Source organism: Aspergillus puulaauensis, chromosome 1 (assembly GCF_016861865.1).
Source record: "Aspergillus puulaauensis MK2 DNA, chromosome 1, nearly complete sequence".
In the NCBI taxonomy this organism is placed as follows: Eukaryota; Fungi; Ascomycota; class Eurotiomycetes; order Eurotiales; family Aspergillaceae; genus Aspergillus; species Aspergillus puulaauensis.
The window spans coordinates 4,879,086-4,900,864 of NC_054857.1; the positions used below are offsets into that span (position 1 = coordinate 4,879,086).

The 21,779-nt window shown below is 50.8% G+C and overlaps 11 protein-coding genes across 11 annotated transcripts; 4 read left to right on the forward strand and 7 right to left on the reverse strand.

Annotated features, from left to right (window-relative positions):
- Window positions 1-521: 521 nt before the first annotated feature.
- Window positions 522-1,928, forward strand: APUU_11928S (uncharacterized protein; the record flags this gene model as incomplete). The annotated part of the gene is made up of 4 exons (XM_041698072.1): window positions 522-683; window positions 897-1,121; window positions 1,200-1,342; window positions 1,412-1,928. The coding sequence occupies 4 exons, from the start codon at window positions 522-524 to the stop codon at window positions 1,926-1,928; spliced, it is 1,047 nt and encodes a 348-aa protein (XP_041551294.1).
- Window positions 1,929-2,103: 175 nt separating this feature from the next.
- APUU_11929A (uncharacterized protein) lies at window positions 2,104-2,997 on the reverse strand (the record flags this gene model as incomplete). The annotated part of the gene is made up of 3 exons (XM_041698073.1): window positions 2,104-2,475; window positions 2,527-2,645; window positions 2,856-2,997. 3 exons carry the CDS (start codon window positions 2,995-2,997, stop codon window positions 2,104-2,106), a joined length of 633 nt encoding a protein of 210 aa, XP_041551295.1.
- Window positions 2,998-3,207: 210 nt separating this feature from the next.
- APUU_11930A (uncharacterized protein) lies at window positions 3,208-4,040 on the reverse strand (the record flags this gene model as incomplete). Its single annotated transcript, XM_041698075.1, has 2 exons — window positions 3,208-3,455; window positions 3,512-4,040. 2 exons carry the CDS (start codon window positions 4,038-4,040, stop codon window positions 3,208-3,210), a joined length of 777 nt encoding a protein of 258 aa, XP_041551296.1.
- A 690-nt stretch (window positions 4,041-4,730) lies between these two features.
- Window positions 4,731-5,757, reverse strand: lea1 (U2 snRNP complex subunit LEA1; the record flags this gene model as incomplete). The annotated part of the gene is made up of 4 exons (XM_041698076.1): window positions 4,731-5,108; window positions 5,208-5,468; window positions 5,547-5,587; window positions 5,679-5,757. 4 exons carry the CDS (start codon window positions 5,755-5,757, stop codon window positions 4,731-4,733), a joined length of 759 nt encoding a protein of 252 aa, XP_041551297.1.
- A 718-nt stretch (window positions 5,758-6,475) lies between these two features.
- On the reverse strand, window positions 6,476-8,786 carry YND1 (putative nucleoside diphosphatase (Ynd1); the record flags this gene model as incomplete). Its single annotated transcript, XM_041698077.1, has 4 exons — window positions 6,476-8,436; window positions 8,499-8,625; window positions 8,676-8,710; window positions 8,777-8,786. 4 exons carry the CDS (start codon window positions 8,784-8,786, stop codon window positions 6,476-6,478), a joined length of 2,133 nt encoding a protein of 710 aa, XP_041551298.1.
- Window positions 8,787-9,732: 946 nt separating this feature from the next.
- On the reverse strand, window positions 9,733-11,368 carry APUU_11933A (ammonium transporter; the record flags this gene model as incomplete). Its single annotated transcript, XM_041698078.1, has 5 exons — window positions 9,733-10,428; window positions 10,481-10,801; window positions 10,854-11,034; window positions 11,095-11,309; window positions 11,360-11,368. The coding sequence occupies 5 exons, from the start codon at window positions 11,366-11,368 to the stop codon at window positions 9,733-9,735; spliced, it is 1,422 nt and encodes a 473-aa protein (XP_041551299.1).
- Window positions 11,369-13,042: 1,674 nt separating this feature from the next.
- Window positions 13,043-14,760, forward strand: APUU_11934S (uncharacterized protein; the record flags this gene model as incomplete). The annotated part of the gene is made up of 6 exons (XM_041698079.1): window positions 13,043-13,218; window positions 13,268-13,530; window positions 13,581-13,618; window positions 13,669-13,834; window positions 13,888-13,977; window positions 14,030-14,760. The coding sequence occupies 6 exons, from the start codon at window positions 13,043-13,045 to the stop codon at window positions 14,758-14,760; spliced, it is 1,464 nt and encodes a 487-aa protein (XP_041551300.1).
- Window positions 14,761-15,242: 482 nt separating this feature from the next.
- Window positions 15,243-15,769, forward strand: APUU_11935S (uncharacterized protein; the record flags this gene model as incomplete). The annotated part of the gene is made up of 3 exons (XM_041698080.1): window positions 15,243-15,278; window positions 15,348-15,429; window positions 15,513-15,769. The coding sequence occupies 3 exons, from the start codon at window positions 15,243-15,245 to the stop codon at window positions 15,767-15,769; spliced, it is 375 nt and encodes a 124-aa protein (XP_041551301.1).
- Window positions 15,770-16,123: 354 nt separating this feature from the next.
- On the reverse strand, window positions 16,124-16,745 carry APUU_11936A (uncharacterized protein; the record flags this gene model as incomplete). Its single annotated transcript, XM_041698081.1, has 3 exons — window positions 16,124-16,503; window positions 16,571-16,637; window positions 16,716-16,745. 3 exons carry the CDS (start codon window positions 16,743-16,745, stop codon window positions 16,124-16,126), a joined length of 477 nt encoding a protein of 158 aa, XP_041551302.1.
- Window positions 16,746-17,292: 547 nt separating this feature from the next.
- APUU_11937S (arylsulfotransferase family protein) lies at window positions 17,293-18,912 on the forward strand (the record flags this gene model as incomplete). Its single annotated transcript, XM_041698082.1, has 2 exons — window positions 17,293-18,093; window positions 18,163-18,912. 2 exons carry the CDS (start codon window positions 17,293-17,295, stop codon window positions 18,910-18,912), a joined length of 1,551 nt encoding a protein of 516 aa, XP_041551303.1.
- A 178-nt stretch (window positions 18,913-19,090) lies between these two features.
- Window positions 19,091-21,767, reverse strand: APUU_11938A (lysophospholipid acyltransferase family protein; the record flags this gene model as incomplete). Its single annotated transcript, XM_041698083.1, has 6 exons — window positions 19,091-19,253; window positions 19,303-19,559; window positions 19,607-19,918; window positions 19,968-20,646; window positions 20,694-21,168; window positions 21,218-21,767. The coding sequence occupies 6 exons, from the start codon at window positions 21,765-21,767 to the stop codon at window positions 19,091-19,093; spliced, it is 2,436 nt and encodes an 811-aa protein (XP_041551304.1).
- Window positions 21,768-21,779: the final 12 nt, after the last annotated feature.

Here is a 21,779-nt window from a genome sequence, read left to right on the forward strand (position 1 = left end):
CTAACCCTGCCCCGCTCTGTTTGAGAGGTGCCAGACAGCCTCCTTTGAGTTTGCACATGTTCGACTCTAAAACTGGTCTGTCTGGACTGTATATCGGCTTCGATGGTGTCACGCAGTCAACTGACAAGCACTGTGATTGGGAGCACCCTGTATGGAGATAAAACATGGTATATATGGACACCACGTAATGGCGTGATAGGAATGTCTTCCAAAAAAGCAATTACACCGGGCAACAAAAGAACCAGGATGAGATCCCTGTCAAGAGCTCGTGCTCACAGATTATTGTTAGTTTCGAATCTCGAGGTCCTGTTCGATCAGGCGAAGTGGCCCACCATCGGCCCTGATTCCAATACCAAATCACCAGCTCTTTGCTTTTTATCTCTCACCAGGCTCATCATTCCTGCCGCGTTACATTCGTTTTCCCCCGATGTATACACCATCCCGCCCGACAAGCTCTCAGTCGCTTATATTGAGTCGCTGGCCCCTGCCCGACTCCGGCATGCCTGGCACCGGCAGCAGCCATGGGGCGATTTGCCAATATCGACACCTGGGATCCGGCCGTCAATGTCTCAAACTGGCTTCTCGTCGTCGTTGCCGGCCTGAGCGTGCTCATCCGGCTGGGCACGAAGCTGTGGATTTTCCACAGACTCACGAGCGATGACTATCTCATCATTGCAGCGCTGGTATGCCACATCTGACTCTGTCTATCTCATCTGACTAAAGCCAATCGCAGGTACTCTGCATTGGACAATCGGCGTCGATCTCGATAGCAGTCGAGCACGGATACGGATATCATTTCGCAACTGTCTCGAGCCATAATTTCAACCAGGTCATGAAAGTATGCAGCAGCCACTCTCTATATTCATTCATTACAGCTAAACAACAACAACCTCCAGTCGCAGTATTCCGCATACATCCTCTACATCGCAAGCCTGTGCTTCTCCAAACTATCCCTTTGCACATTCATCCGCAACCTGACCCCAGTGCATAAAGACCACTTCCAAGCCGCCATCCTGCAGATTTTCATCTCGGTCCTTGGGATAACCGGTGTCCTGGGGACGGCCTTTCAATGTCACCCGCCGCGCACATGGGACTATATGCACGGCGAATGCATCAACTTGGTACGTACCCGTACCCTCCCTATTCTAGAGTACTCTAATCGGTCCTAACTATTTTTCTTTTTTATTATTATTATGCAGCGCGCCTGGAACTACTTCATCTCCGTAGCGAACATCGTCACAGATGCCATGATCGTTTCCCAAGCTCTAGTTCTCATCTTCGGAATCCAAGCCACGTGGAAGAAGAAGCTCATGTTCGCTAGTATCTTTCTATCAAGGATTATGTTCGTCCTCTCTCCCATCAATCCCATCAATCCAGGATCCCTTTCCAATTACTGACCATGATATGACAGCGTAATCCTAGCCACAATCGCCGAAATGGTCCTCCTCCAAAAGAAACACAACAACGCCTCCTCCGCAGACTCAGACTCAGATCCAGATCCAGATCCAGATCCCACATACGACTACTGCGCATCCACAATCGCCATGCAGGTGGTGCAGTGCGCCAGTATCGTCACCGCGTGCTGGGGCCAGCTCAAGCCGTTCCTGAACCAGCTCAAGTCGAACGGGCTGCGGATTCGGGGGGTTGAGTATCAGTCGTCCACGTGGCCCAGGGGGAAGAGTCACTCGTCCAAGTCGAGGAGTTATGGGCTTTCTGGGAGACATGCCGGTAGTAGTAGGAGTCGTGGGGAGCAGCATGAGCTTGTTCCTGTTGCGGCGGCTGGGCGGAATTTGACGACCGTTGAGGCGGAGGCGTCGAGGGGGTGGGATGCTGATAGTCAGTCCAGTCAGGTTGGGATTATTCGTGAGACGAGGACTTGGGTTGTTAGTGGTCATGATGGGCATCGTACCCGTAGCCATCAGTCGTAGGTAATATCTGTCCTATAATATACAAACTTTTGTTCTGGGCAACATATAGAGCGGAAAGCTTCACGTAACTGATTCATCACTTGCTACTACTACTACTACTACTACTACTGTACTGTCTAGCTATGTTCTTTTGCAAGAATAGTCCATCTCTCGTCAACATCCATGACTGCCTTCGCTAGTCCCAATCATCATCCATTAAATCCGTCTCATTAGCTGACGGGCTTTCCTCGTCCGATCCGTCTTCCTTCTTCTTCTTGGCCCCTTGGTGGCTCGAGTCATCAGAACTATCCACCTGTTTTTGCTTGCCCTTGCTGGTTTTCGAACTTGCTAGAGACCCTCCTTGCCCTGTAGACGGACCTTCTCCAGGCCCTTCACTGTATCCGGTGGCATCTGAGGCACTGCTGGAGTCTCGCTTCCTTTTTTTGTTATTGCTGGGAGGAGGCTGTGAGGCCGCGCGCTGTGTTCCCGGGTTCCTACTACTAAGAGCCCGCAGTGCCATTCCTCCATTCCATCGACTCGTGGTGACGATTTCCTTCAATTGAACCTCCTGCCATCGCTATCAGTCAACAGATTCAGATGGGGCTAATGATGGACCAACCAGATCGTATTTATCAGGATGCAGTGCCCTGAGCATCGTAGCCTCTGCAGCTGAGTGCGAACTCACCAACCGGCGGCTGGATTGTGCAGCGGGACTGGGGCTCTTGAGACGCGTTTTCTCTACATCAGATGTTAAGACTATGCGCAGTTAGATCTGAACCTCCAATATATCCAAGGTGAGTGCTACTGTTGACCTCACAACCTGACAAAGAGTCTCGAATATCAGGAGACATCGACGTAGAACGTGGCAGGGGTGGCCTCTGGGAAACTGACGTCTTCATGTTAGATGTGGACTCCTGCGAAGTCCACCAGGGAAATGCGCAATCCTACCTTTCGCTGGTTCTTGCGAGCTGCGGCCAGTGCTCAAACACTCATCGAGCAGCAGACTGTCGGATGAACTCACGTCGGAACTCACATCCGCCTCGCTGGGGCTCTCATAGTGTAGCTCCTTAAGATCGGGCAACTTAAGCATCTTAAACATCAAACTGTAATGGTGTTGTTTCGTGACGATATGCAAGAGAATATCAATAGAATAATTGAGTATGGATACGATAATCGGCAGTAACGAGAATATCGCCTAGAGTAACTCAAGTCGTAAGTCAAATATATCCGTCGACGTATCGGTTTTATGTACACGCAGGAAGGCACGACCGTGCTCCTTCTTTATAATTCCAGTACAGCATCACGGCCACAACTCCGTCTCCTTCCATTTTCCGTCGTCCCCATCAGCAAGCGTCCATCGGGTCCGCCGCACATCATCAGGATTTGAAAAGTCCAACACCTCCATTTCCTGCGGTAAAATAAGCAAGACCCGGAAGTTCGCCCTCGCGATCGGGTCCTTGAGATCTTCAATCTTCTGGCCCAGTTTCAGCTGCGGGTCAGGCGGCGCTTCACTGCGCGGCCGACCAGGAGGCGGGTTCTTGAACGTCCCTAGCCGAAAAGATTAGCCTATAGGCCGGTGAAACACGGACGAGTGATGTACTGACCTCTCATAACAGGGCTATGGTTCGCGAAATAGGTCGCTACCTGTCTCTCCCAACTCCAGTCCTTGATATTCCCATTCCCATCACCCTTCTCCCTCATCCCTTTCTTGACCATATCCCTAACCTTCCTCTCCTCCTCCTCTTCCTCCGGCGCGCCGACGGTAACCGCCCTCCCCCTAACCCTCCACTGCGCCGAAACTTCCTCAAACCAAAACACGCCCTCAACTACATCATCCGAGTCCGCCAATTGGCCTACCTTGCCCATTCTCGCGTCCGTCGTGACAGAAAGCAAATCACTCTCGTATACATCTGGGTTCAGTCCGATATTCTGCGTCTTGAGCGCCTCGATCCCGGATTTGTGGAGAGTCGATGCGGACTTGGGCCAGAAGCCTCGGAATTCGACCGTGCGCGAGCGCGGAACGGGTCGGTTGGACGGGGCATGCGCAATTGTTGTTAGATTGAATGTCGAGACACGGCTCTTTTCGAAGCTGGCGAGGAATAGCCCGCGCCAGGGAGCGGCGGAGGGGGCCATTTCTATTGTATTTGGGGTGCGCTGGTCGGTGCGGGGTGGAGGATTGAGGTTTGAAGATGGTGTTGATATTAGCCGTAGTGTAAATCGGTTTCTAGCAAGTATGAATACTCCTTGCCAAATGAAAAAGCTGTTAGGTCTCTCTGCGCCAGTTTCCCCCGAATTGGCTGCTTGAAGAGCAGAAGTGGTGCTCGTATGGGAGTCATGAGATGGAGATGACGTTTTCTCCGCTTATCTTATCTGATCGCTTCGGGCAGGAGATTCCGCCATAAACTCTTTCAACTTGGAATGTCTGGAATAATGTCAATTAGGTTGTAGTATCCGGGTTCAATTGCTAGGTTGAAGATTAGGCTTTCCGGGAGGCTAAGCTTGACTTTCCAAGCTGGAATTACATATACACGCCCTACGATTATATATATACTCATGCCGATAGGAATTTCCAAGACCCAAGGCCACAATACATGAGTCGATACTGATTTATTTCCAGAAGCAAGCCTACATGACAGACGGAACACAAGAGAACAAAGTGCAGTTCTACCCGATTAATATGCTAGATTCACATACAACGCCATAGCGAGAAGCAACATATAAAACATTCGAATCCCAAGACCATACCATGCCTCATACCGACCCCCCAGCAGAACCAGAACAAGGTATCAATATTCAATCATAATATCTATCCACCATTCACACTCACATCTGCATGCGATCCTCATCCCCGCTCTCCGCCCCATCGAGCCCAGCCCCAGGTATCCTGCCTTCGTTGAGCTCGCGCTCCAACCGTGTAATCTCCTGCAGACTCTTCGCCTCCCGAATCATCTTCTCGATCCTCTTCCGCTCCGTATCTGTGAGCTTCACGCGGAGGCTCTTCTCTGCGGGTGCGCGGTCCGCGCCGCCGGAGGGGAGGTCGAAGGTGCGTGATTTCACGCCTAAGATCTTGGATGCAAGCGCGGTGGGCTCCTTGGCTGTGCCGAACAGTTCTGTGGCTTTGGCGCGCTCGGCGTCTTTTACTTTTTGGTAGTCGAGGAAGCGGACGCTCGGGATGCGCCAGATTATCCAGAGGCGGTAGTTCTACCACGGCGCTTGTTAGTCCATACCCCAACTACAAAAATCACATAGTGGGGGAAAGACGATGAAGGTCGAGGAGCGAGGAAATATGTTTGGACGTACCTCCTTCCTCGTAACCGGATTCTCTAACAACACCAGATGCGTCAGTTTCGTAAGACCCCGCAGGGGGTCTAAATCCGCCAGCTCGGCAATATTGTTCGCGGTCAAGACGAGCGTCGAGAGACTAGGAATCGAGGTCGAAACGTTCGACTGGATCTGTCGGACTCGGTTTCTCGCGAGGAGAAGCGTGTGCAGCCGTGGGAAAAACGGGAAGTTGCCCAGCGAGGAAATGTCGTTATCGGTGAAGTCGATTGCATCTTGGTCCTGGCCACGCACAAAATCATCAATCAGCATTTGATATTCCTTCCTCTCTGAACGAAATATAAGAGGACGTTGGCCTACCTTTGCAATACCCAAGTTCTCAATTGCGGGGATCTTGTGCCCTAAACGACTCCGACGACAAAGGTCGATATCAATCCAGCTCATGTAAAAGTGTAGTATCTGTCCTTTTCAGACACTGTGTGTGGAACGCACCTCGAAGATCTAGCTCGCGATCCTTTAACGGATTGATGTACGACAGGGAATTTTGGATCAGCTCGACTGTGAGGCGCATGGTGGCGGATTTCTATGGATCTTTCATAAACCGGTGGAACGATAGTAGACCGGTTGATTAAAAACGAAAGAAAATGGTATCCGGCAAATATGAAGTGCAATTGTGGTCATGTAAGAAGAGGAGGACGGGCTCGCGATGATTTCTGGAGAGCTGCATGAAGATTCTGCCGGGCGGTGGGCCACAAAGTCATTCATCGGCACGTGACTTCATGCCCTAAAGAGCGTCCCTTACGTACTAATTGGAGTTGTGCAAAAATGATGATCCAGGTATTTACTATTACTGATATAGCTTTGTTTTATATGGTTTGTACAAATATGCTAGCCCTGTGTCCATACTACCACAGAGAACAGGCTATAATCAGTGATAACGTGCCCTCGGACGTTCGGGTGCGGATGCGAATGAACTACTTTAGGATATAGAAAACGAAATTGGTTGAAATAATTTATATTGTAAATATAGATAGCCTAGCCAGGTAGGCAGTTGCTCCGAATCCACTAGACTGCCATCCAGGAGCCTGCTAAAATAGGCAAGCGACTGATGTGAAGGTCCAGCATCGGAAAGCAAGACTGCGGTAGTATGTACTCCTGAGCACATAAATAAGTGAATTTCAAACGCCAGCCACGGAATAAATTCGGCGCGGCTCTAAATGTTCAGCATTGCCCAGGTACGCCATATCGTATGCATGCAGGAAGACTGCTCTCAATATCAAACATTAACATTAATCGTGTAGGGGTGTCGTATTGGGTGAGTTGTGGAAGCTTGGCCGCGACGGACTGGGTGCTCGAGACCGGCGTCCGTTCGTCGTTGGGCCCAATGCGATGGGTGCCAAGTGGTCCCTGCTTTCTGTCCTCACGACCAGGCCACTGCGATCGATGGCGGAGAACCCAGGCGCGGCACTAATACCAAGCCCGATCGTTGCAGCGGAAGAATTGTCGTGATTGAACTGAAGATGTGCGGGACTACTCTGGCCCCAGCTAGAGGCCCGCTTGGGTGGTAGGAAGGCCGCAGATTCGGCGTCCGACTCGTACGACGAGCGGCTGGATTCTGAACCTCCCAGCTCGATGTCTTGGGCACCTTCCTCAAGGATGCGCTCATAGGAAGGGGTGCTCTGGCCAAAGAATGATGGCTTCACTGCACCCGACGCCTTGCGCTTCCGTTGATGAATCAAGCGCGAGCCGCGACCACAACTAAACAAGTTGTTGATTTTGTGGTAGACCTTTAGCCGACGAGTACGACCACAGAGGAAGAAGAGAGCCAGGATAATAATAAGAACAAAGAGGATGATTCCTGGGACCCTGCGCGAGGAGCCGCCTTCGAAAAGCGCCTCCTGCCATGACTCTTCGTGAAGGTTCTCTGGAGCTGGAAGTAACTCGGCGCTAGGGTATTGGAAGTCGCTGGGAACGCCGGCAACGTTGCTGCCAAACCCAACGGGAAGAGATTCTTCGGTCTCCACCGAAACCTGCGATGCCGCGTAGAGAACCATTTTACCAAGAGTCCAACTAACTTCGGTGGAGTCGATTTTGTTGACAGCTTGAAATGCATCAAGATAGCCTTTGTTTCGGCCGTGCTCGAGGACTTCCTTCGTACCGTTGTGACCGGAAGTCGTCATCGGCTCCAGGCCGACCCGTGGCACACCAATACCATCATGCAGGACGTTGATGATCCAAGATGCCTTGAAACATACTTCATATGCCTTTTCAAGATCTAGCTTCTTGCCCCATTTGTGCTCCGAAACTCCTTGTTCAATAGAATCCCAATCCTGAGAGCAAAACTGCTCCACGCGATGTTGATAAGTATGGAAGTCGTATGCTTTATCCGTGTGGCCCATTTCGAATACTTCGTGCGTCGTATGCCAGTATTCGCTAATGCCCACAAAGTGGTTGACGTCGAAGTCGATGGATGGGACATGGATTCCATGAAGAAGACATGGCTGGTCGAGGCATGGTGCATCCTTGTCTAGTAACGGGTAGGTTCCTCGTAGGCACTCATCAAACTTTCCAGTGCCTAGGAGATGTTGCTCCGTGTCAGCAGCCCCTTCTAGAGGCTTTCCATCCAGCGTGGTTCGCAGTCCGGCCGGAAGGCACGGGTCAGGGAACTCCTGCACTCCTTCTGTGCCATGCGCATTGTGCAATGACTCTAGGTACCGCCTGCGGGCTTCCCGCACACCAAATTCCAACCAAGAGGTTACAAACACGCGATGTTCCTGAGTACTTCCGTCGATGTTGCGCAGTCGGAGTAGGGTTAAATCATTCGCATGCTTGTCGCTTTCAGTCGCATTCGGCGCGAACGCTATTTGAGCGGAAGCTCCACCCATGTCGAGAAAACCGTAGGTGTGGTGGCCTTTCCCATGGTCGTGGTGGCCAGGCGAGTCGAAACTTCCGAGCAGATAGTTGGTTGCAACCCACCCATATAGTCCTTCGGTAACACCGGGGATGACTTGTATGTGCACGTTGCAGTCGGGTAGCGCGAAGTCGTAGTTCTCACGAGCATAAGAACAAACATGATCCAGCAACAATTTCTGTTTTACGTCGTCGACTAGTCGCATCCCAGCAGTGGCGAGGAGGAAAACCGGAGTCTCTTTTATAGCATCGGCGGGGACGATTTCGCGCGCAAAATCGAGAAGTTCGGCAAGATGCTCAGGGCCAATTTCCTCCGGGCGATCAGCAAATGTTGAAACCCCTATTGCCTGTTGTTAGGATTCGATCGCATTCCAGACGCAGATAAAACAGTCTCAGACATACCAGGATGTATCTTCTTCACCCAGCTCGATTTCGTCTTGATCTCCGGCAGTGACTTGAGGTCATCTTTGTCGGATTCTTTGCGCGCAACGGCGTTATCCAACCAACGATAGACATGAACTCGAGTCCCCTTTGCTATGTTAGAGGTTGAAGGTCGAAATATTCGGATAATGAACTCACAGATGATCCCGCATCTAGGACAATCCCGTAATGCCCTGGCAAGAATCTTCGTCAGTGGCGACACAGAAAAAAAAAAAAAAAATACGAGGGGAAAAACACACATTTACCCATGGGGGCTAAAACCTGCGGTACAGTTGAAAAGTGTTAAACTATTAACATGACACTGAGACCAGGTGTGTGAAGCGAAGAAGCCCGAAGAGTAGTAGAGAGTAGTAGTGGAAGAGTAGTATCGAGAGGGGCCTTGAATCCGGGGACTCTGATAACGATAGAATACCCGTGTTCGGAAAAGTCGATATAGCTCGAGTCGAGAGTCAGACGGTGGTGAAGAAACGAATGGCTTCGCGAACGAAGAGGGTGGGATGAAAAGGGCGAGCTGAAACGACAGGAAGGGGGGTGCGAAGGAGGGGAGGGGAGAGAACGCAAGAGGCAGGGGGAGAGCTGGGGAGGTGAGGCCGGAAAATGGCAGTGGAACGTTTCGATAACGGGAGCGGATGGCGACACTCAACACTGCGACTGTTGCAGCAGAGGACGCGACAGCCCGCAGATCCCAACCCGCGCTATTCCGCTTACGGCGCTCTTCACTCGGCGCACGTTCGCTGCTCAGTGCCACAACAACGGCGATTGTGCAATGGCAGGAGGGTGGAGATGCAGGTGAAGACACAAAATGATCCTGTCAGGGTGCAAAACGGGTCCAATGCCATCATCTTGCTTGAAGCAGGTTTATTGCCCACGGCAGAGGCTTTCTGTATTAATAGTGTGGATGACGCAAGCTTCCTTGGCTGGCGTGCAGGGATGCGGCCTCTGATTGGTGGACAGTCCGTTGCCGGGCCCGGTGTCTCTGCCAAGCTAAAACAATAAGAAACAATTTCCTGAGACGGTCCAGACTCCAGAAAGTCCAGATTCCGGCTGATATGCATGCACCCAGGGGATCTTCAGGGCTTTGAGATTCGAGATGTGAGGGATGTCTTTTGCAGCAAACTATTTATCTTATATGTATATAATTGCATCAATCGATGCCGAATTAATCACTTTCCTCGTCCATCCCGAGACCTCCAGTTTATGCCTTCTTGGTCTCTGCCACTGCCTGCTGCTGCACCTCGCTCGATGGTGTTTTCGACACCCCCATCAACGGCGAGGCGCTGATCCCATCCAGCATGGAGTGGTCCCCGATCTGCTCATCCACAAAGAATGAGCGGTCCAACCCGACCAACTCCGCCTCCTCACTAACCCGCAGCCCCAGGAATGGAATGTACTTCATGATCATGAGCAAGATGTAGGTCACGCCGAACGAATACGCACAAACGGCGCAGATCTCTGCAAGTTGCTTGCCAACCTGAACGCCTTCACCGTTGATTGCTCCAGGGATGAGAGAGCTGCCGTCCAATGCGGAGATGTACTCGTCGGCGAAAATACCGGTCAGAAACGAGCCGACTATGCCGCCGACCCCGTGTAGTTTGAAAACATCCATTCCTTCGTCGACGTGAATCCACTCGTTCAAGTTTTTGCACGATGAGCACACAATACCAGTAAGGAAACCAATCAGAGCACCAAGCCACACCGTCACACACCCGGCAGCAGGAGTGATACCGACAAGGCCAGCAATGGCACCTTCGCAGGCTCCGACCATAGAGAACCTCCCCTTGTATCTGATCATATCAACCAATACCCAGCCCAGTACACCTGTCGAAGCAGCGACGTTGGTGTTCATGATCGCCAGATAGCTACGGACACTGGCATTGAGCGTCGAGCCGCCCTGCTTCCTGGTTAGATTGGAAGCTCGAAAGGAATAGTGGCAAGAGACATACATTAAACCCGAGCCAACCAGTCCAGATGAATACAGTTCCCAGAAAGACAAGAGTCGTGTTGTGGGGCTGCTTCATCGAGGCATTTGGATACCCCTTGCGCTTTCCGAGTGCAACGGCGTACGCTAGGGCGGCGCAGCCTGAAGCAATATGAACTGGACCACCTCCAGCATAGTCAATGGACGGAAGGTTATACAGCCAACCCTGACTACTCCACGTCCATCGTGCCAGAGGGCAATAGACAATTGTTTCCCAGCAGAAGCCAAATATGAGGGTTGCCAGAATACCGCCGCGTTCAAAGGCTCCACCGACAACAATCATTACCTATAATCATAAATATACGGCAGCCCTACTTTGGGGTCGGGACGCTACTCACCGTACAGGCGCCGAAAAGAAGCTGAAACACACAGAATAGGATTTCAGGAAGCACGTCAGAGCCCGGAGAGGGCGCTGCCATAACCCCCATGAGCCCAAAGTTTTTTAGGGTCCCAATGTAGGGCCCCCCGTCTCGTGAGTAGGTGAGTGAGTAACCCCAAAATATCCACTGAAACGAGGTCCTACTACGAGTTAGCATCATGCTTCTTTCCAGCTAATCCGTAATTCGATTGATAACTTACACCGCTAGTACCAAGAAAGCCTGGAACAAGAATGTCATTGCCGACTTCCTCCGCGTCAAGCCACTGTATAGAAGGCCGATACCCGGGAGAATGAAGTACACAATAAAGGTGCAAGAAATGATATAAACGGAGTGAAATTCAAGCCCGGAAAACGGCGCATTCACATCTATTTGCGTTGCATCTCCGCCATCGGGCATGGAGGGCTCATATTCGGGCTGTATCGTCGGGTGTTAGCTAGGTGGATAGGGTATGAGAGGTGACGCACTGTGGACATAGCGAGAAGGCTTGTTCGCCGTGTTTGAGAGACTGTGGTCAGAAATATACGAATCTCTCATTCAATACCTAGTATGTAGGTGAGTATTCTGCTCAAACGAGACCTGCGCGAAGAGGTTTCCCTTCCATTTATCCTTCAAAATCTCCATTATTGCCTGGCGACTGGGTCCGATCCAGTGAGCTTCGCCCTTATTTGACGACTGTTTCCGAGCCAAGAGGGGAGGAACTGTTATCTTTATGGCCAAGCATCAAGAAGTGCGCATTCGACCCCATTTTTGTGGATCGTGAACGGGTCATCGATAGCAACACCATCGCTGATCAATCGAGCTGTTATCAGCAAGCATCGATATCGAAGTGCCAAGGTACAGAACCAAAGAATCTGGCGGCCCTGATAAGATAAAGCTGGTCAATTCTCCAATGACAATGTCGTGCTTGTCTAGACCCTGCATCCCCGGAAAACGCAACCATCTGGGGTTTAGTGCGAGATTGTAAGGCTGGTCTGTGCCTTTGCTGATATCAACCTTGATAGCCGAGATATTCGATGCAGGCCGTAATTGGTGGGAGATAGCGGTACTGTGCGAGCTCGTCTTCTCGACTTCGATCCAGTTAGCTAGATCGGGAACGTCCTCGACAACTGGGCTTACCTTCAGGGCCGCGCATGATCTGAATGGTACAATTGAATGTACCAATGTGGACGAGAGTAGTGCCAATGCGGGCGAAATTAGTCCAAAAACTACTGGGTGCGAACTCCTTCAGTTAAATAGACGATGCCGTCAGTTCGATGGTGTTTCCTAATAGTGGATCAGGTAGTCTTCACTGTTCGCATCTCATCAATTGTGAATTCTCGCTAATTGTTCTTATATTAACAGTGGACTTCTTAGGTTCTATCTTGGTAAGATCTTCTTCCAAGGGTTGAGTGCAAGTAACCAAGGCACTTATCAACTCCTTGGTTCCACGCCTAAATTCAAACCTTCCTTGCTAATAAATCCCCGACAACTGTATCAATCGTCAACGGCAAAGCCCGTAAACCGGGGCCGGGCTGGGTCATCCTCATCGGAGGAAGTGTGGCCAGTACGAACCACATGCTGACGAGCCTTCCAAGACAAATATTCCCCAATTTGTCTATCCTGAATATGTGCACATCTGCAAGGGATAAGAAATATGTTTCCAAGTTGATAATGGCTTCACTTCCTTCGATCGGTGAGCATGAGCTGAGACAACCCCACAGTCCCTGGGATTCAGCGCATTGACTGGAGATACAGCTGCGCATGATTATTGTTCTAGTGCAGCTGCAGTGTTATTAAACATGCCTCAGCTTTATCAGAATACTTGATTCTGAAGTGGAGGCTCTATTTGTCAATATAAAAGACTTCTGTCTAGGAAGCACTTGCTGTCCCGCTGTGAGATTCAGCGTAACAAAAATTGGCGGAGTGCATGTATGATAGAAGTAAAACTAAGTAGGTAGTACTCAGTCTCTGTAGATATTCTATCGTTCACTAACTTCCCGGGACTTTCTTCAACCCGTCACCTTCGTAACACCATCGTCGATCAAGACCAATCATACCTGGGCCAATTCCTATTCTAGTTCCTCAAAGATTGGAATTGATATCAATTTATTGAGACGTTCACTTATCAGCACGCAAAGTACAAGTTTCTGGCTGTCTTGATAGCAACAATGGCGAGCGACGCGTCTGAGCCCCAGGCTGAGCGTGACGATGCTCACCAGGAGAACAATGCCAGCAACGAACTCAGTGAGAATGAGAAGCAAATTGAAAAGAAGCTTGTTCGCAAGCTCGACCTCTTGATCCTCCCCTTGATTGTGCTGTCGTTCTTCCTCAACTGCATAGACCGGTACTGACTTCGCTCTCATGTACTAGTGCTCTCCGACTGACCTGTACAGGGCTAACTATGGCGCCGCTCGACTTCAACATCTAGAATCGGATCTCCACATGTCTGATTCGCAATTTCAAACCGGATTTAGCGTTTTCTACGCCGGATACCTTCTATTCCAAGTTCCTTCGAACATGCTGCTCAACTATTTTGGCCGGCCGTCATGGCATATGGGGATCTCGATTCTCGCTTGGGGCTTGGTGACTAGCTGCACAGCTGCAGTCAATACCTACGGCGGACTTGTGGCGTGTAGGATGCTTTTAGGTTGTGTCGGTTAGTCTTTGGGACCTCAGCATTGCCTGGCTAGAGCCTAACTGTTGCAGAGGCGCCGCTATACCCCGGAATAATGTTCTATCTCTCGGTACGATGTAGGCCCTGATGGTGGCGCAGACCGATGCTAATATCTCGAAGAAATGGTATAGAAAGACAGAGCTTACTCTCCGCATCAGCATATGCCTGGCCGCTGGACTCATTGCCACTGCAACTGGCTCCCTGATAGCCGCAGGAATTTCGAGCGGTTTGGACGGTTCTCATGGGCTTTCTGCGTGGCGGTGGGTGTTCTTGATTGAGGGCATAGGTTGGTTTTCTTAGTATCAAGAAATGATGCCGGACTTACGTTTCTTTTTTCAGTTTCCATCTGTGGAGGATTCCTTTTCATCGCTATTCTGCCAGATTTTCCACATACCTGGACTGCTTTGTCGCCCGAAGCGACAGAAGTCGGTACGTTATCCAGTATGAAGGCGAATGTTTCTTCTAACCTGGTCTGCCGCAGCAATCCGACGGCTGACCCTGGAGGCCTCACAGAGCGACATCGACGACGACAGCATGTCCCTCATCGATGGCCTTAGACTAGCACTGCTGGACAAGAAGCTGTACATCATGATAGCCATCAACATGTGCATTATTGGGGCCATTGGCTGCCAGAACTTCTTTCCCACAATGACAGCAACGCTAGGATACAACCATATAATCTCCCTTCTGCTCATCGCCCCTCCATACTTCTTCACAGCCATCTACAGCTGCATCCACAGCTACCTGAGTGACCGCTCAGAAAACCGCTTCTGGTACATGCTATATCCTGCCCCAATCGCCACCGCCGGATTCGTCATCTTCATGTCGCCCGCCACCAGTTTCGGGGCCCGGTACCTCTCTATGTTCCTCATGCTGTTCATCTACAGTATTAATAGCACGGCCACCGCCTGGATCGCGACGTCAATTTCCAGACCCCCCGCGAAACGCGCCGCCGCGTATGGAGTCGTTAGTATGATCTCTAATACATCTGCGCTATGGACGCCCTACACCTACCGCGCCCGCGACTCGCCTCACTTTCGGTTGGCGTTGGGGCTTGTTATAGGGATGGTGATCGCAGCTGTGGCGTTGAGTTTCTTGCTTCGAGTGATACTTGTTCGCGAGAATGGGCAGCTTGACGAGGCGGATCGTCAGAGAGCAGTCGCCGAGGGAACTGGAATTGAGAAACAGGGGGCCTTCAGATATACAGTCTGAGCCAGGCTTTATATACTCCGGGAGATGATTCTATGTCATTGGCCTCGGATAAACCTGGTTCATTATACCTGGTTCTTAAATTAGCTCTGCGTGTTCTACAGTTACCAGCTGCAGTGCAGCATGAAATATTAGTATGAAGTGGCTGAAGTCAGCTCTTGCAGGTCAAGTAATTAAATAACAATGTCGCCTTGAACAAGCTTCTATTCATACTTCACGCACCTTAACACACTGCCCCCTGAGTAGGCTACTACATAAACAATCTTCCAGTACTCCACCTTCTCCTCTTTCCCTCACTCTTTAACTCGATCTCTTCTGACTGTCCTCCCTCCTCTGTTCCTATCAACACATCTTCTACCTTACAGCCATTTTCGCCTCCCCATCTGCTCGCCCTCTACATAAACAACTACATCGAAGATCAATTAACATCTTCTACACTCTCTCACCTTACTCCATTCCGAAAGCCAAATTTAATCACCATCAAGATGCCTATGATATGGAACGCCGAAGCAGACGCCAAGGTAAATACACCCACCTCACCAACCAACCAACCAACCACCTAAACCCCAGACCCATTAACCTAAATCCAGCTCTTCCTCGGCGTCCTAAACCAAATCAGGGATGCAAATGTGAAACTCGACACCAAGAAACTTGCCGATTTCATGGGCCCCGGTTCGTATCTGTCTTTTTCCCTTCGGCAAATATTCACTCGCTGGATGCGATGCGATGCGATGCTAACCAAAGTCCTACGACAGACTGTATCGCTGGGGCTGTACAGAACCGCCTGGTCAGACTCAAGCGGAAGGCCGAAGCCGATATGAGTGGTGCGGTCTCTGCTTCTCCTGCGGCGGACGGTACTGAGACCGCTGCTGGGACTGTGGAGGCAAATGGTGGAGCAGGTGAGATCTCTACCGGATCTCCCAAGAAGAGAAAGGCGGCGCCTCGTAAGCAGAAGGGAGATGAGACCCCTAAGAAGGTGAAGACTGAGGATGACGATGAGGATATGCTTTGACTTCTGAATGGCATGGGTACGACTCAGTTTCGAAGGCCTAATGAGGGAGCAAGGCAAGGCGCCGGGAGATTTTACGAATTCGGTTTTATTGAAGCTTGGTTGGCTGCATATTTGAAAGGTCTCAGTTGGGGTTTGTTCTGGTGGAAATAGGTGCAGCTTCATTCTTTGAGTAGTAAATGAACTGGTCTTGATTAATGAGGTCCTATGTATTCATCGCATCATCTCGCGATATCTTCATCTGACTATCCTCCTATGAGTAGACCTCGAATACGTCTGAATAAAAGCATAACCAACCCCCCAATTGTCCGAAACGCCAGATCTCACCGCAGTAAATAGCGTTAAATGGCATCGCATCTAGGGAAAGCCATCATCCTGAATCTCCTTCTTAATCCTCTTCGGAGTATGCACCTTCACATCATCGCTCTCATCAGTATCATCCTCGTCCGCAGTAGTAGGCTCAACCTCCTCTTTCTTTACAACAACAATCTCGGTCTCCTCGGTCTCCTCCAGCGCCTGTCCCTTCTCACGCGCGCCCCTCTTTTGGGGGGTTGCTGGTGCACTATCACCACCTTTCTTTGTTGGGCCCGGGCCCTTCTTGCGAGGAGTCCCGGTAGGAGTTCCAGCGGCATTCAGGCCGGTCATCCCGAATGTGATGCGGCCGTCGCCGCCGAGGCTTTTGCGGTACTTGGTAAGATGCTCTTTGAGAGCTTTCGGAGTAGGTTTGTCGTCGCCGGCTGAGGGGTAAGGTTAGTATGTATATGTGCAGATAGATTAGGGGGGACGGGTATATGCGAGACGTACGCCATTCCTGAGCGATCTTGGTAAGGTCCATGTGGAATGAGTGGGTTCTGAAGACAGTCTGCCAGAGCTAATGGAGTTGTTAGCTGGGTTCTAATAGCCCCAGGGGAGGGTGGATGGGGAAGGCAGATGAGGTATTTGGACATACGATTTCTTCATTTTCTTGAGTCCAGCGCATTTTGGATTGTTGTTCGGGTGTTTGGTAGAGATGTTGATGTGATTTGCTTGGTTCAAGGTTAAGAGTCTGGCTTGATTCAAGTTGAGAGAGATATGTTGGGAAGAAGGCAGAGAGACAGAAAGATGGAGAAGGGAAGTTTAGAAGAGAGGCTTAGGCTAAGGCGGCAGTGTTAAGGAGTACTGAGTGAGAGCTCTGCAAGAGAGTCCAGTGTTATGCGATAGCTGAGTGTTATATAGCGCAGTGAAGGCACTGGCAGGGTGTTATTTCACTTGCAGCAGACGAAGGTGAGACTATGTCATGTCTACCTTACTTTGACCTCCTTGTAGAGAGGGTCATCTCCTCAGTTGCAATCCACTTATTCAGTTTCCAGTCATGAAGCTGCTATGCTCTCGGTTTGTTCGTGCCGATTCCTCATGTCGATCAGTGTTCGCTGGTGGAGCTGAAGATCACCATTGCAGATCGATCCAATATAAATAATTAAATACCGACGTCACTTCCCCGTCTCCAATTCTTTTTTTTCTCAATTCAACAAACTTCGCCGTCTACCATGAAGCTCTCTGCGCTTGTCGCCCTCCTCCCGGCAACCATCCACGCCGCCACACCCTGGCCAACACATTCATTCCACACCACCCCAAAAACAGCTCCATTGCTGAATGTCACAAAAGTCGGCCAGACAGAACCAGGCCTCATCTTCATTTCGCCGTCCACCAAGAACCTCGGCTCCCCAACCATCTACTCCGACAATGGCGACCTCATCTGGCTCGGCCCAGAGGGCAGCAAAACATTCGCATACCAGCCGCAATATCTCCACGGCGAGCCCGTCCTCACCTTCTGGCAGGGCCATACTGAGAAAGGCTTCGGATACGGACACGTTAGCGTCCTGAATGCTTCATATCACGAGATCCATCGGGTCACGCTGCCCAGTACACCGTCCAACAAATTCGTCATGCCCACTAATGAATCTTACCCTTCAAATATCGACATCCATGAGAGTGCTATCACGGAAAATGGGACGATGCTCGTCACAGCCGTCAACATTACCCAGACTGATTTGTCGTCTGTCGGTGGGCCCAAGAATGGCTGGGTGCAGGACGGTATTATCTACGAGATCGATATCAAGACAAACGATGTCCTCTTCCGCTGGAGTGCCGTCGAGCATAAGAAGGAACTTCCCCTCGACCTTGTCGAATACCCTATTAAGGACACTGGAACCAGTCGCTCGAATGCGTACGAATATCCCCACCTGAATTCAATTGCAAAGTACGGCGATCACTACCTCGTTTCGTCCCGATACATGTGCAGCATCTTCCTCATCGACAAGAATGGCGATATCGTCTGGTTGTTCCACGTACGTCATCCCCCATCCCTTTATAAAAACACAACCCCCAAGATGAAAACAAAAACTAACAACCCCAAGGGCCAACAAGGCGGCACATTCAACGCCCCCACCAACCCGGACGCCAAGTTCTGCTACCAGCACGACGCCCGAATCCACAGACACCTGAACGCAGGCCAAAAGAACGAATCGCTCCTCCTATCCCTCCACAACAACGCCAACGTCGAATCCACCACCCACAAGAAAACAACAACAGACCAGCGCTTCATGCTGTACCCGGGCAACAAAACCGCAACGCTGGTCTCGCGCACCTTCGACAAGGAGCAGCCCATCTCCGCCGTCTCGCAGGGCAACTACCAGTCCCTGGCGCGCAACGGGAGCGGACATTATCTTGCGGGTCACGGATCGGTGGCGAAGTTCGAGGAGTATGATGCTTCTGGCAAGTTGGTGATGCGCGGGTGGTTTAGTAATTTGAATGCCACTACGGGCACGTATACGCAGACTTCGTACCGGGCGTACCGCGCGCAGTGGACGGGTAAACCTAGCTCGGTTCCTGATGTTGTTGCTTGCAAGCCTGCCCGTGGTGAGGGGAACAAGGTGCAGGTTTATGTGAGTTGGAATGGAGCGACGGATGTGGCCGAGTGGAAGATTTTGGGTGGTTCGAAGGGGGAGAAAGTTCTTGATCTTGTTGAGAAGAAGGGATTTGAGACTAGTGTTTCTGTTGATGTTGGCTTTGAGAAGGTAGATGCTATTGTGGTGGAGGCTCTCGGGGGTGTTGGTGATGGTGCCCGCAGTAAGCCTGCGCGTGTTGGGTCTTGCTCGTCCGTCTAGGGGCGTTGAGCAAGTGTTATAAGAATGTAGTATATGTATATAAGTACGTTTGGATAAAGGCTAGTCGAGGATAGAGATAGTTTATTCAGGTATATAATACATCGAGTGAGGAACAAAGGTGGGTATAGACAAAGCGGCACGAAAGACATGTATATGTATGAATGTCTTGAAATTAGTCTTATAACTTGGCCGTAGGGCTAATCGCCTTTCTGCGTGGCGCTTTTGTCGAAACATCAACATCACTAACTGAGCCTTCAGCGGCACCGAACAACGTTCGACCAGCGTTGTCGGACATGGCCAGAACACGAGACGAAACGGTTGCTCCATCGCGGCGGTTTTTCCTAGAATAAGTTAGATTTCTATTCGGTAAGTATGTTTAGAGAAACGCACCCTTCACGCCTGGATTGCGCGATCGAATCCATAAAGTCCCAGAGGCGGCCCTGGGGCAGGAGTTTTCCGGTTGCTGGATCCCGCTCCGGTGTCCATTCAGGGGCGAGCCTCATCTTCGCGGGTGCCCGAGCTTCTTTGCTCTTTGCGACGAGGATGATGCCTTCTTCGGCGAATCGGTCATACGAGTTCTTCAATGCCTCTTTGTTGACTGCTTCGAAATACGAAAGGTCGCCCTGGTGGTAGAGTGTTTTTCCGAGCTGCATGACGTTAGAAGGGCTGTGTTGCGATATTGCGTGGGACGTACCAATTGTGCATTGTTCTGTGCCTTGCTCAAATCGATCCACGCGTCTTTTGGCCCGTCAAGAGGGGGAGTAAGTCCTAGGAGAGAGACCGTGCCTAGCCATGACGCTTCGATGAACGGCCAAATGAGGAAGCAGTAGAAATCGTAGTTCTCGCGTCCACAATAGCGTTCATGCTCCGAGAGCTCGACAAATAGCGGCAGGCTGGCGGAGTCTCGGGTAACAGTGATGACTTGGTCTTTCTCGAGTACTCTCAGGGTGTTTTCCAAGTTCGTAGTCAGACCCTCAGGTGGGAAGATGAATTCGCCACGGAAAAGCTGTTCTGTTAGCATCGGTATTAGACTTGGGTGAACTAGCACAACGTACCTGAGAGAGGAAGGTGACATGATGCAGAAGGTCGCCATAAGAGATCCGTTGATGTGAGGGCCCGCCTCCTTGCTTCACCCTTGTATACATCGCTGCCGACACGAGTGCCTCGGTGATGAACAGGTGGATAGTCATGTTGCGGTAGAATGAAAGCTGGAAGCGATCTACGGCGAAGTATGTCGGCTCGACCAAGCCACTTACCTCGCCTACGATCTTCGGTCCTAGAACATCAAGGGCACGATCCACAACCACCTCTGTCGGATATCGGTAAAAGTGCGCGACCCGTCCACCTTTGTTTCGTACGCGGTCACAAATCCATTCCACTCTCCGAACAAGTTCGCCTTTGCCCACTCCGCGTCCACGGAGAGTCAGTAGAACGGTTCCAACCAAAGCTGTGGGCATCATAACCGAAACGTCATTGATATCAGACAGTACTCTGTATCCTAATGACCTCAAGACACGCCCCCGGTCAGAGTGGCTGAGCTTGAGGCCCCTATCCAGCTGCAACTGGTCAGGTAATCTGGATAATTGCTGACCGATAAACTCCCTCAAACTCCAAGGTTTATGGAATCGAACATCTACTCGTCCAAGTTTCAGAGACAAGACCGACGAAGAAGAGAGGAAATCGGCAAGGTTCTCCTTGCGCTTAGGCTGGCCAAGAAGTTCGCTAATGTAGGACCTATGTATTCGTTAGCTATATCCAACATAAAGGGCTTGTCGACGTACTCAGTTTCAATCACCTTGTCGTATTGTGTGCTGACAGGGCATATGATAGTATCCTCAACGCGACCTGATAGCAAGCTATCCACGATGAAGCTTAGAATTCCAAATTTAGGCGACAGGAGCTTCCCAGTTCGCGAGCGTCCACCTTCAATAAAACATTCGAAGTTGTAACCTTGTTGTAGGATTGTGTCGATATACGCTTGAACGACGGTAATGTATAGCGGATCGTTTCCGAAGCTCCGGCGAATCCACATTGCGCCTGCATGCTGCAGGAATGCACCAACTAGTGGGATATTCAAGTTGTCTCCTGCCACAACCACAGGCAAAGCAATTCCCAGGCGGTAACAGATGATCTGGAGAGAAACGTAGTCAACGTGCGACTTATGGCACGGAAGGAAAACGATCGACTGCTTCTTCTTTGCTGCTTCCTCCGCAACGCCTCGTAATCTTACGACTTCTTCACTAGATACGTGAATGCCTGTAAAATATTAGCATAATAACACTCAATAAGACCAATAAAGCCTTACCTTGGTGATAGGCTCGGGTAAGAAGCTGCGTCGCAAGGTAGTATGCGCCGCGGATAAACCTTTTGCTCTCCATCTTACAGATCATATTATCCAGCATGGTATCCACCACCTCATTAAGGTTATTCTCCAGCTCATTCCTTCGCTGCGTCCGCGTCCGCGCAAATGCCCCAGTCTTGATCTGCAAGAGACCCTCTTTATCCTCCACAGCCAGACGTGCCTCCGCAAGCTCCGTGATCTTGGCCTGCAGCATTGGGCTCGCCAAAATATGCGATTTGATTTGCTCCGAGAAACCCGTATAGTATATAGGCTGACCAATGATGTCGTCGTAGGCGCGCCATCCAGTCCCCGTCATGTACGAGCTCACTTCGCGCAGGAAATCGAACGGGCTCTCGCGAAACCGCGCCATGTTATTGATGAGGTTCCGCTCCGTGATTCCTCCATCTTGTGGCTCTGGACCGCCAGTGTAGCCGCTGGGATGGATGGTAACCTGGTCACCAACGATTTCGAGGTCCGGGGCAGACTCGCCCACGGGTGACTTCCCCGACGGCATCGTTTCGTAGGG